General features: G+C 38.2%; 1 protein-coding gene across 7 annotated transcripts in view; it reads left to right on the top strand.

Annotated features, from left to right (window-relative positions):
- Window positions 1-14090, top strand: part of DPY19L3 (dpy-19 like C-mannosyltransferase 3) — a 69754-nt gene that overhangs the window by 42995 nt on the left and 12669 nt on the right. For 5 of the 7 annotated variants that reach the window (XM_038529509.1, XM_038529510.1, XM_038529508.1 and 2 more), the window contains 7 exons: window positions 715-816; window positions 2770-2843; window positions 3016-3174; window positions 6257-6379; window positions 6764-6875; window positions 7676-7732; window positions 11625-11707. In XM_038529509.1, the coding sequence (XP_038385437.1) occupies window positions 715-816; window positions 2770-2843; window positions 3016-3174; window positions 6257-6379; window positions 6764-6875; window positions 7676-7732; window positions 11625-11707 (710 nt within the window). The remainder of the gene's footprint in view (window positions 1-714; window positions 817-2769; window positions 2844-3015; window positions 3175-6256; window positions 6380-6763; window positions 6876-7675; window positions 7733-11624; window positions 11708-14090) is intronic. The other 2 variants (XM_038529511.1, XM_038529512.1) reach the window with 1 other exon arrangement.

The following is a 14090-nucleotide window of genomic DNA, read 5'->3' as shown; positions in this document are numbered from 1 at the left end:
AATGTCACAGAGCCTGTTTTCTTTCTCATAAGCATATGAGAAACATTTCTCATAAACACTTTTATATCAAGAAGCTGTTTTACTTTCTGCTTTGGGAAGAATAAATCCTTTTTCTTTGGAGGGAGGCTGTCATGGACAAGCTGTCACAAAGATTTTTAAAAACAGGCTTTAGTTGATTATCTAAAACAGTAGTTCTCATTCATCCTTCTAACTTTAATTATAAATAAAAATCATGCATATTTAACTCCTTAGATGATATTTGATAATCTGTAAAGTTATCTAAGGGTTATGAGAAAACTATTATGTATCAAAGAGCACAATTTACCTTCTTTAATACTGACAGCTCTTTTATTTAATTGGGTTATGGCTATGTCTGTGCTATTTGAATTACTGGATCAATGATCACAAGATTTGTTCAGTCCCTGTATCCTGAGTACCTTCTGGCAGACGCCATGCTCTGGTTGCGAAGGTCTTTTAAAAAAAGGAAGACTAGGACAGTTCTCTGGTCTTATGAAGCATATTAAGGAATTCATTTACTATTATATTAGAAATTTACAAATACTAAGACATTGTAACCTCATAGAAATTAGGTTATATTTTCCACATATTTTCTCTGTATGTTGCATGATCTGATATTTTAAATCCTTAAGTAATCTCATCTTAAGTGCTTATAAAATAATCTAAGAATTAAAACTCAACTGTTTTAATTTCTAGAAAAATCTGAAGACTGGAAGCTTCCTTAATAGGCTTGGGAAACTATTGTTACATTTATTTGCAGTTTTGTGTTTGACACTTTTTCTCAACAGCATTATTAAGGTAAGTTAATAAAACAACCCTTAATTTACATTACTACAGAATGACCAGTTTTACTTGTAACAAGCTCTGCTTTAACTTTGTCTCAATAACAGTTTTCTTGATTTTAATCATGGATTTCTGTTTGCTCTTTTTTAAAGGATTTTTACCCATTTATTTGAGAGAGAGAGCATGAGCGGGGTGGGGGTTGGAGCAGAGGGAGAGGGAGAAGCAGACTACCTGCTGAGTATAGAGCCTGACATAGGGCTCAATCCCATGACCGTGAGATCATGACCTGAGCTAAAGGCAGATGCTTAACTGACTGAGCCACCCAGGCGCCCCTGTTCACACTTTAATATGTTCTAACTTGAACTCACTTTGTGAGTTATTAAACTTTTTAAAAGCTCAACTTTAAAAGCATTAAACAAGTGTTTCTCTAAATTTAAAAATTCTGCTTTTTAGAGAGCATTTTCTTGCACTCTGGTACAAAAAAAAAAATGACTCTTTTGTTATTGGGTTAAGGTAAATAACGTGGCAGGGCATCTGGCTGGCTCAGTTGTTGGAGCATGCGACTTTTGGTCTCAGTATGGCCCTTTGGAGCTTCATGTTGGACGTGGAGATTACTTATTAAAAAAAAGAGAGATAATAAACTGATTTTACTGTCAGAACCACAGTGATTTATTAAGATGATTTTGCCCCTTCTAGAAGGCTGGTTTCAGAACAGGAGACATCTGCATGTACAAGACAGACTCCTTCTCTTCCATAAGAGAATGGCAGTCCCTCTTCCTGTCTGTTGACTATCAAAGGCTCTCACTCATCCAGCCACATTAAACACTACCACTCCGGGTCCTTGCCACTATGTTCTTAAGCCCCATACAGTTCAGTACTTATCAAAAGCTTATTTGAGCTGAGCGATCAGCATTTCTGAAGGATTGGCTGAAAGATATGCAGTTCATCCATTCCCCCGCTCTAGATATTCAGTGATCTGTGCCTGGATTAAGCCAGTAGAGAGCTGCCTGCCTGGACCATTGATTCTTGACTTCCCAAAGAATAACATCTATTGAATTGTACTTGATGTCTTGCCAACTACATACAATGAGAGGAATTTAAAAAAAAACCTTCTCTGAGACTCCTGCTGTTTTTACTGTACCCATGGGGAAAATTTCTCTTGAGTCTCAGTTCTAGGAGGGCTAGCATCTCTTTTGAACAACTGGTTTGTTTTAATCTTAGAACTTATGCTTTTATCTCTGTCTGCATTTACTAGTTGAATGTTTTAAGCCCAAATTTGTGGATCATCTCTAGTGAATGTATTTTATGTACTAACCTTACTTCCGGGTTCATCTTCTTTTCTTTTCTATCTTCATTTTCCTTCTGACAGGATTTCTTCACCCATTTATGTTATATGGATTTTTATAAGCTATATATTAAAAATAAAATTATATGAATTAAAATTATAATCACTAATGATACGCACTGGCATTTGTCAGTTCACCCTGAGGGCCACTATGGGGCCTTTAGTTGTCTTTGTGTGGATAAATCTTCTGTCAGTCGTGCCTGCAGACAGAAACCCCAAAGCCAGACAGGCCCTGTGGGCTCTGTATCTGTTTGAGGTTTCAGATCATCATATTATTGGTTTTCTGATCAAAAAATTTGTACTCTACTGGGGTTCAGCTCTCTCCCTCTCTCTGAGACCAAAGAAGCTCACCTTTTATCTATTTTACATGTTAAGTTCAACATGTAAGATATTTTAAAAAATGATTCTGCTTAAAAAAAAGAAAAAAGGAACGGAGAGAGCTTGAAAGTCCCTGTGTTAGAATTCCTCAGTTCTAACAACTATTGAGAATATTTGCTGATTTCATAAACATATGCACACAGTTCAGTGAAACTAGACACTAAATACATGTATTCAATGGGAAATTATCAGGAAACCATGCATAAGGCACTAATAACAATTTTCATTTTCTTCCTCCCTGATAGAAAATTCTTAATCTGAAGTCAGACGAACACATATTTAAATTTCTGAAGGCAAAATTTGGGTTTGGAGCAACAAGGTATGACCGAATTTAAAATTTGCTTTTTTATATTAATTCTACAGGGACTTTAAAACTTAAGTTGTCATTATGCCTTCAACTATTAATTCCAAGCTGATTTTGAGGGAAAATTTGTGGTGTACTTGTCTTGTACTGAATTTAATACTTGGCTTTGTTTTCATTTGTTCCCTAGAGATTTTGATGCAAATCTGTATCTGTGTGAAGAAGCATTTGGCCTCTTACCTTTTAATACATTCGGAAGGCTTTCAGATACTCTCCTTTTTTATGCTTACATATTTGTTCTATGCATCACAGTGATAGCAGCCTTAGCGGTTGCCTTCCATAACCTCAGGTACGGCATGTTCCAGAAACCTATCCCATGCTTAATGAACTTGGTCTGTGTTGCAGAAAAACTACAAGGTTGAAATTCAAAATATCACACACAAATAGGGTAGTATTGTCCAGCTCAAGGGAGGGGATTGTAATCAGATTAGAGTGGACTACACACTCAGTAATTAAGGATCGACCAGCTAAGGGACAGCAGACAGCAGGCAATGCAGTAAAAACAGGTCTGGGAACTCTGTCCTCTTCGAGCCAGTTCCGCCTTATGCTTATTATGGAATGAGGATACTCAGAGGACTTCCTCTATGGGGTTTTGTGAGAAACACGAAAGTTCAAACAATAGTACTTAGAATGGTACCTCACTTCTAGAATATTTTGTAGATTTTAGTTGTCATTAACTGGTATTATTACTGACTCATAGTCTCCATTTTGTTCTCAGTATTAGTTTCCCATTCTTTTTCTCCTTTTCATCTAGCTGCCTTTTTTTATTGCTCGTGAAATATTGAGAGTTAACTATTGTTTGTTTTGTTGTGTCTCGTTAAGGGGCTTATAAAGTTGGAGTGGACCATAACTATTAGCATGCACCAAAGTCTTCAGTAATAATTGACTATGTCTAAAAAACCTCACATGTCTACTAATCTGCTAAAAGAAAGAGCACAGGAGTATAAAGACTTTTTTTAAAGCTTGTAGAATACCTACCTACAAAGCCGATGGAGGTTTCTGCATTTACTATCCATGTTAAATTGAAAGAAAATTAAGTGTAAGAAATTGAAGCTACTGTCATTTGTGAAAACTTAATGAAGCTCAGAAGGAAGCCCTTTTCTCTGTAGTTATCTTGCCAATTAAGGTGCTGGTGAGCTGTGATTCGCAGCCACCAGAGAGCTGTGCTGGGAAAGGGCATTAAAATGAGTCCAGATCAGTTGAGATGTTTTATGATTATTAAGAGTGAAGCCACATTGAACCATGAAAATATTTCATTGACTATAAACTATTTTAGTATCTTTCAGAAGTGTTCTTAGCCCGATATCTAGCCCAAGATAAAATTTAGCCCTGTGAAAATAGATGGAAATTATTCTAGACAGTGTAATTTAATATTATTCCAGACACGCCAGGTGTCGACAGGACTCTAGACTGCATGCAAAGCAGGAAGTTCAGTTGGCCTGCAGTATTTTGTGAAAATGTCTGCCATGCTCAATGTGAATCTATGAGCTGTCTCTGCAAGCTGACTTGGTGTATGATTGTAGGTAAAGATTTTAGGGATCCCTGGGTGGCGCAGTGGTTTAGCGCCTGCCTTTGGCCTGGGGCGCGATCCTGGAGACCCAGGATCGAATCCCACGTCAGGCTCCCGGTGCATGGAGCCTGCTTCTCCCTCTGCCTGTGTCTCTGCCTCTCTCTCTCTCTCTCTCTCTCTCTCTGTGACTAAATAATAAATAAATAAAAATTAAAAAAAAAAAAATTTTAGAGCATCCTCATCTACCAGGTAGGGGTATTGGAACCTTATTAGAAGAAAAGCATTACATTAATTAAAGTAATTTAAGATTTATAGTATCTTATTTTTAATTAGCTTTTAAATAATTTGAAGGATATTTTATCAGTGCCAAGTACTTGAAGTATTTCTACCATTTTAGTACTAGGAAGGATGATACTATTATGTTTATGCAACACATCTGCATTAGTGTGAAGAATAGGATTGCAAGGGGATTAACTCATGGGCTTTGTATTTATGGGATTAATCAGAGCTTTCCAGCTTGGTCGGGGAGATGGGGAGAGGTGTTGCGAAATTCTCTTAGGTATCAAGGGAAGATGAGAACATATGTTCTCTTTGTCTAGAGCAATCTTTTAGTAGCAGCATAGAAGCCAGAGTTTGGGTTGTAATATATAACATCTAAGTAAAGATTATTACCAGTGGTGAAAATTACCCTAGAATATCAGTTTAATTTTCATGTGAATCTAGGGTGATGAAAGAATTTCTAGGAAAGAAGAGTTCTCTAGTTACATGGAACCATCATACATATTCCAAGTCTATGGGATTTTATGAAGGGTAAGTGAGGCCTCTGTAAAAGGTATTGTTTTTATCTTAAATTGATAGCCCTTCTTGCTCTCTCCTCACTCCCTTGACAACAAATGGTACAACATCCAAACCCACTTGCCCATTTTAGCATCTCTAAAGTTCAGACAACCAGATAGGACAGTATGCACTTCCCCAGTGTGATGCAATTTAGAGTACAGCATATCCCCCATACAGTGTTCTTGCCAGAATAAATGAACTTGACTCTAATAATTAACCTCTAGATCTAATTACAAGTTTATAAGGAGCATGGGAATAGAGAAATGTATTAAACACCGCCACAGGGAGACAATCAGCCAAATCCAGAAGGTGGGAGTAGTTAAAGGACAAATGATATGTTTCCTTCAGCCAGTAAACGGCCTCCAAGTGGAGGATACTTTTATTGATTGAAAATAATTTAAAGAGATGTTGATGTAATGCAGTGTGAAAGCTGTGGGTCCTAATTCAAAGAAACCCTGAAAAAAAAAAAAACAATGGCAACGGAAAATGGAGCAAGAATTGGGTGTTAAGTGATAAGGAATTGTTTATTTTATGGGTCTACTTTTAATATAGCCACGTTTGATTTAAAACATCATGTTAGACATCTTTAATGAGGTATTGTTTGGTTAAAATGTGATCATTTGTTCATAAAGGAAGTGAATTCCACATTTATGGATTCATTTTTATTTTTTTCTTATTTGTAAAAACTTGTAAAATGCTAGTAACTCATGAAGTATCTTTAAAGATACCTTGCAGTTTAAGTGATTCCAAAAGAATTTTTTCTATTTTCCTGTAACTTAAAGGGTTGAACATTCTAAATTTTTACTTAAAATGAAATTGGTTGAAGTTTAGTTATTAATGCATTAAGTTATAACAGTTTTATCCTCACGAATTCAGAATTGAGTGATGCTGATTCATTTTATCTTAGAGCAATAACACATTTCTAAATCACGAAGGCGTAAGTTTCTGTTATCTCTAAAAAAGATTTAACTAACTTGAAGTTATGTATCCAGCTCTAATTTTGTATGTGTGCTATTTTATTCAGTGACTCCAAAAGCCAGCAATCCACGGGTCAGACGGGAAAGTGCACGATCATCCTGAAACCAGAAACTGCCTACAACCTAATACATACCATTCTGTTTGGATTCCTGGCATTGAGTACAATGAGGTATTTTGCTTTATCTGTTTGCTTAAGTCTTTTATTCGACCACCCTTTCTTTATCTGACATATTTTTGCAATGTGGTTTGGAAACTAACACTCTTCTTCATTGATAATTATGCTTCCCATAAAAATGTCCTTATTTAGCATCTTCTCCAGTACAAAATATTATTAATAACCAGTTTTTTCCCCCTAATTACCAACATTCCTCTCTTTTTACTTATATGATTTTCTCGAAAGGCAATAATATTCATAACTAACCCTTTGGCAGATGGTTCCTGCACAGCTTTAGTCAGATTTTCCTATCACAGACGGTACAGCTGTGTCGCATGTCACACTGCAGTCTGTCCGCAGCTGGCACTTGTCGAACTTCGCCTGTCTCTGTTCTTACAGAATGAAGTACCTCTGGACGTCGCACATGTGTGTCTTCGCGTCGTTTGGTTTATGCAGCCCTGAAATATGGGAATTACTTCTGAAGTCAATCCATCTTTATAAACCAAAGAGGGTCAGTGCTGTCCCTTTGCCATTTCACTTTTATTGCTAAGAGTTTTAGGATTTCTTTCATACCAATTCTTGTTGTTTTCAGTAGTTGCCTGATGAAACAGAAACTAAAGTTTGAAGCTGAAAATAGATAACGGACACATTATGATTTTTTTTTTTTTTTAATTTTGAACAGTGATCGTGAGCAGGGGAAGGGGGAGGTGCAGAGGGAGAGGGAGAGAGAGAAACTCCAACAGGCTCCATGGCCAGCAACAGAGCTAGAGGTGGGGCTCGGTCTCAGAACCCTGAATCATGACCTGAACCAAAATCAAGTGCCCTGACACATGATTTTATAAGGAGTTATTTTTAAAATAATTTTACTATTAATTTTATTTCTAAATCCTTTATTTTTAACCAGACCATAAGTTAGATATGCTCATTATACTGAATTTAGAAATACTGTAAAGCACACCAGGAAAAATTAAAAATCACCAATAACCCCACAGTTATCCAGACTTATCACTATTATAAGTTATACCTAGAACAAATATTAATAAGTGCATGGTTATGATTAATAGGCTGTAAATGCAGTTTTGAGTTGTTCTCCCGTGTAATTTCACAAGGTGGCAACATGATAGAAGCTGTGAGTATCTCATGAGTGATTGGGACCCAACCCTTACATTGACTTAGATGGTGGGCAAGTTGGAGAATTGGGCTCTATTAAAGTACATTTCTGTTGTTTTAAAAAGAAAAAAGTCATATGTTTACAAAGCAACACTGTAAGGCAAAAATACCTGTGATCTAAATAATGTCTTTCTTATATAGATATGTATAATGCGATATTCAGTACCGATATTAATACTGCTGTATCTGTGCTATAAGGTAAGACTGATTTTCCTCATTCTTGCCATCATTAATTTAGCAGAATAATTGCTTTGATTCATTGTATTCTGTGTGTTATTGGCAAATAGAATGGTTTGCTGAGGTCACAGACATCTCCTTCGCTTCTCATGAAGGCATTTGGCACTGACAGGAAAACAATCTGTTTCCCAAATAGAATTTAACAAGTAAAAACATTATAGCAAAAAGAACCAGTTTAATTTTTCTAATTAATTTTGGTTTTGACTTAACTATTCAGCTAATGCAAATTTTGAAAATAAAGGTATTTTCTGACCTATATTGAAATGAATAAAGCAGAAAAATAATTTACCCCCGTTACCTGTTTTATAGAGTAAGAGATACCGAAATGCATCTTACTTTAACCTGCATGTTTTATTAGATGCTTACGATCATCTTTGTAAGAGCCTGGGCGTATGTAAATATGTACAGTCCCAGATTAGCCTCTTAGCCTTCCTTGTTAGCTGTCCTTCAGTTTCAATAGGAAATTGTGAAATTCTTCATATTCTCAGTTGACTGCTTTCTGAAATAGCTTTAACTGTGTGCTTCAGTTCTGAGAATCTTCTGTAAGAGACAGGGAGTCGCCAGTCAGGCTGACTGTTTGGTGACCCTTTTGTCATGTCTTTGAGATTTAGAGGCTCGAATCTGTACCTGGGCAGGGAGCCCAGACTTTGCTATACAACTGAGCTTTCACCCTCTCTTTTTAAAGAATCTGACATATTTTTCTAAGTTTAGGGTTTTCTTACTTTCATACTCTACTGTGTCCAGCCCCTCATTTGGGCGGAGGCTACAAGGAGGAGGGGGTCCCCCATAGAGAGGCCCAGCTAGAGCAGTGCTCAGCTTCTGGTTTTATTTGCTTAGCCCTTCACGTAAGATTTTATCTGAAGCCAAGGTTTTAGGCTAAAAGTCATGTTTGGTAATATGGGATGATTCTATTGTAAATATTTCCAAAAAGTATGATTTATCATGTTCCTATTTATCAAAACATTTACTGTTGCAGGTAGAGCACTGTGCCTACTCAGATACTAGAAAACATAGAAACAGGTTATTTCTTCCACCCTGCCCCTGGGAATTTTATTACCCTAAATGTAAATAAATGAAACTTCCTTAAAACCTCTGGAAGGCAACAACTAAAGATTAAATAGAATATATGTTTAGTAACGAATGAGGTAACTTGACCTCTTCACATTGGTTCTGAGTGATAAAACGCCCTCCTCGCAGGAAAGATTGAGTTCATCATGTTTCTTGTCTCGCACTAAAGATATACGCACACAATCACAATCTTTTTTCCTGAGTCTCTGTGTGCGTAGACTGACTTCTTAGGTCTCAGCCATGTATTTGGAATTTTATTGATTTTTTTTTACAGCTATTTGGGGACTTAAATCTCTTGTTCTTGGTGAAATTGAGGAAGGACTGTATAGAATAAATTACACTATACAGTACTGGTTCTCAGAGTATGGTCCCCAGTCAAGCAGCATTAGCATCACTTAGGAACTTGTTAGAAATACAGAGGTTTGTGGCTCACTCCAGACCAGTCCTACTGAATCAAAAATTTTGGGAGTCTAGAAATGTGTTTTCCATGGCCCTCTGGGTGGGGGCTAATGCATAGAACGGGGCTTCTTGGCAGTGGCGCTACTGACATTCTGGCTAGATAAATCTTTGTTCTAGGGGGCTGTCCTGGGTGTCAACATCCCTACTTTCTACCCACCTAAGTGCCAGTAGCACCTCCCTCCAATCGTGACAGTCAAAAGTCTCCAGACATTGGGAAACATCCCCTTAGGGGTGGGGCAAAATCTTTTCCTCCACCCACCCCTCTTGAAAACCATTACTATAAAAAAAAAAAAAAAAAAAAAAAAAATGATAGCACCAAAAAAGCCGTCATTTCCAGGAAATCTATGTAGACATTCTTTGAGTAAGAGAGTCAGTAACTTGGAAGACTCCTTCCAAAGATTGGCCTGATCCACATAGCCCTTCTTAGTACTGGACTTCAGGAGAGACACCGATGCATCCAGCTTTGACTGTTGAAATGGTTTAGATATTCCAGCCTCTCAAAATTTAAAATCACAAAGACAATAAAGATGTTATGTATATTAAGAAGTACCCTGAAACTGAAGCTGTTTTCCAACTATTGAACAGAACTACCTTTAAGTAAAATGAACTCCTATATTTCAAAGCCTGATTTTGAGTTTTACAGAGCGATTGTAATAAGGATTTCAGATTTTCTTGTTAATGGTAGCAATTTTGCTTTATGTCTCTTTAGGACAATACTGTTTAAAAGGGAAAAGCATGCACTTCACTCAAAAGTCGGGAGTTTAGTGAAATTACTACCCTCGTGTTGATTAACTTACTAGTGTTGCTGAAATCTCCTATCATTTAGAAACAGCAGTTAGTTAATCTAACACTTATATTCACATTGTTTAAGAAGTTTACAGGTGATATTACTAGATTTGAACATTTTCAGAATTAACAACAGCAACTCCCACGCTAGAAAAATATCTTACATCCATTGAATTCACAGATTTTGAAATATATTTTATACCAAAAGAATGAGGACGTGTCATTAAAAAATAGGCATTCTGTTGATTATCCCAATTTATAGGAATAATTGGAACATTACACAGGTATCATTGAATCACTCTGATTACATCTTTTCTAAAACTTGGAGCCAGCAGTGATTTTCTATCACCAGCATCTTTCCTGGTTCATGCACCCAGGAAACAAGATGAGAATGAGCATTAAAAATGGCCAAAGATGAGATGAGAAGGGAAAGTGACAGGGTTAAAATACAGCCACCAACCGGTCGGTGCCACTCTGGTTCCAGTTCCTGGTTCTTAAATAAAATTATTACATTTTCCACTTTAGTGAAGCACAGACCCATCGTCAGTGGCCTTCTTCCAACATAGGAATTCTGCTGTTCACTCTAGGATGTATATAGATGATCAAGGCTTCTTAGCCAATTGTCATTTGATACAGCAGTGAACATATAATTAATTGTTGAATTAAACAGGCAATTATGTTAGAAAAGCCGTGGGCTCAGAGTGGGATATTTACACTCTCTCTGCATCACCCTAACTCTCTCAAGTTGAGTAGGAGGCACCAGTGGCATAAATAGAATATTCAAATGCACCAGATTTTCCTGGAGAGTCCTACTTTCAAATACTCCTCTCTCCATTGTACCTGTAATTATATTAAAATACAACAAGGCATTTGCCCAGATTTCTAGTGGGAACCGTGTAATCACAGTGAAGGGGGGATGGATTTGGAGTCAGGCTGCAGGCGGTAGCTCTGCCACTTTGTGACCTGGCTAAGTCATCTGTCTGAGCCACTGTCTGCAGACTAGTGAAATAGCAGTAGGGAGGACGCCTTCTGTGTCCACCTTCTCCCAGGGTAGCTGCGGGGATGAAACGAGATTCTGTGTTCCAGCGCATGTCTGCAGCTCTAAAGCAGTGCTGTCCTGTAAGGGCACTTTCTGTCTTGAAGGGTGGATGGCACAGTGAAAGTCACAGTTTCCAGTACCCGGTGAGCTTCCTCGCGGTTGCCATTGCTGTCACATCCAAATTAACGTTTTCCTAGATACTAACCCCACCTATGGCAGCATTTTTACTAGAGAAAATGAAAGCTCTTGTTTTAAAAGTTGACCACCCCTCTAGGCCTTACTAGCTTTGGCTCAAGATAGTTTGGCGAGCTGGTCTTGGACTTTGGCTCGTTGACGCTAGGAGGGCGGACTGTGGAGGTGAGGTCCATCCAGCGCCGCAGCTGCCCTGTTTGTCTAGTTCACAAGTCATATGCAGTTTCTCCTCTTTCATTTTAACCTTAGTGATAGTTGTGGGTGTGGGGGTGGATTTTGTTTTTGTTTTTGTTTTGTTTTTAATTTCAGTTCTGGCCAGGAATGATGGATGAACTCTCCGAGTTGAGAGAATTCTATGATCCAGATACAGTGGAGCTGATGAACTGGATTAAGTAAGAGGATTTTTTTTAACCTTTAAACTGTAAAGTGCCTTTTAAGAGTCACTATAGACCTCATTTGGTGTTTTCTTCTTTCTGAATCTAATTGTGAAGATATATTCATTTTCAAGTTTTTCTTTAAAACTCTATTTGGCAACAGTTTCTTTCCATTTAAGAAATAGTCTCTCTAGCCACGATCTCATGAAGGGAAAAAACCCACAAGGAGAGGGAAACTGAGCTGGAGGACATACTCCAGGCCGCTGACAGCCATGGAAAGAAAGCTTTACACTCTCCGCCAATTCCACCTTTCTCATTTCTTTCATTTTAACACCATTCAGATTTTCTGTGACGCCTGACACTTGAGAGCATTCTTTTTCCTTGTTGATCATTTAAAAATTACACTGTAAACCATAGAGTCCTACTAGCTCCAAGCACATTTCAACTAAGCACATTTCCCAAGCCTAGGCCTAAGGAAACCGAAAACGCAAAGTCTTTTCTCTCTTGAACACAGTCATGTGCAGCATTACATTGGTCTTTACCGTTGCCCACGTTTTGTTGCTTTGCCTCAGCACTTGCATCAGGATGAACTTTGTGTGCTTCACAGCTTTGGTAGTGAAACCTGCCTCCCACCAGCACAAATAAACTTTTCTACCCAGAGCACTGTTCCTGGGCCCTGTGCTGCTGTATTTCCCTGCTTTATAACCAAAAAGCAGCGGTGTAATTATTCACATGTAAATAGATGTCACCAATCTTGTGTGACATACTCCAAAGGCATCGGCTGTGTCGTCTCCATCACTTAGAATTTTAGTAGCCATATTGGCACTTGCTCATGACGAATGTTTACTAACCAGTACAGTTTAGCACCGCTTGTGTATTAAGAGATGGTAAATGTTTGATAGCTTAGGTCTCCTGAGTGTAATACATGGGTTTTATAGAGATTTATGCCTAAAATATATATATGTGGCTTTGGTCCCAATGTCGGACTGGCTCTGACTAGATGTGGTAAGTATAATTTTTCATATATTTCCAGTGCTGAGATTACAAAGCAGGGCTTTGTCTTTATTTATTTATTTAACTTTAAATCATGGCAGACAATTATAGAGTAAATAATTCCTTCAGTATTTATTGTGTGTGGGGGGGGGGGAAGAGGGTTATTCATGTAAAGAAAAGCTAATTACCTTTGCATTAACTGTAGTCAACTAGAAATTTATGACACGTACATCTGAAGGTGAGGCTGATATTTGCTGTTTTTAAAATTGCACTCTTGCTACGAATGGTGCAGGGCACCCGCTGTCGGGTATACTCCTGAGGCCGGGGGGCCTGGTGGATCTACCTACATCGTTGTTGTAAACATCCCACCTCCACTGGCCAGTCCTACAGGAACGAACGGTAGCCTCGGTGATAAAGATGTACTCCAGCAGAGCCGGGGTTGTGTTTGGCACTGTCGGGCTGGGCATACTTACTGTAGAGCCTCTATTCTCGTGCTTGTCCTCGCAGAAAATTATTTAAAGTAACATTTCTGGTTCTGAAAAATTGTGGATGAGAGATTATATTCCGGGTGTAAAGAAGGCAGTCTGTTAGTCTGTTATTTCTCTCATTTGGGAAAGCAATCTTTGCTCTTTACTTTCTCCTCTCATTAACCTGGTTCTCTCCCCGTATGTAGACCATCCCCTTTTTACTTTCTAAAAAATCCTCAGCAACTGGAAAGCTTTGTATTCTTCCAAAATATTGGTTCCATTGTGATCTAATCCTGCTTGTTTTCCCTTGAAATTCTTCAAATCCAAATTATTGTTTTTGCAAAAATAGCTGCTGGGCATGTTTGTGAAATAAGCTTAAGTGATGATGAATATATGCCAAAATAGGGTCTATTTAGACACAAAATGTATTTGTTTAAATCAACATTTAAGTCGGCTCTGGTCTGTCGCCTTCAATTCCAAACACAAAGGAATGTACTTAATATTCTTTTAACTTGCCTTGATTTCTTCTGTTTTTGAAACATAAAATATGACCTTCAGCTTTCATTTTAGTACTTTGATTAGTCACATGTGCCCACGACATTAGTAGGTCTGAGTTGTGCTGGGGAATAGGCCGTGGCCTAAGGATACATGGCGTGTATCTGAAAGTCTGTCTGTAATTGTCTGAAGGCAGCCACCAGCTTCCGATGGGGATCCAACCCTGTCAGCGAGGAATGCCTCCTCCTCTCTACTTTGTCTGCTGCTGTTGTCAGACAGCCACCATGGTGACAACACATCTGTCCTCCATCAAGTGGTCACAACAGCTTCTACCGGGGTGGGGATGTACCTTCTGATACAGGGTGGCTGCCCTTCATGGGTCAGGATGAGAAACAGTGACCTGGAGAAACCTGGGGGGACACTTCAAGTGACCCTCCATGATGGCA

Source organism: Canis lupus, chromosome 1 (assembly GCF_011100685.1).
Source record: "Canis lupus familiaris isolate Mischka breed German Shepherd chromosome 1, alternate assembly UU_Cfam_GSD_1.0, whole genome shotgun sequence".
Lineage (NCBI taxonomy): Eukaryota > Metazoa > Chordata > Mammalia > Carnivora > Canidae > Canis > Canis lupus.
The sequence above is the reverse complement of the archived record's forward strand: the minus strand, read 5'-3'. Positions and strand labels throughout refer to the sequence as shown.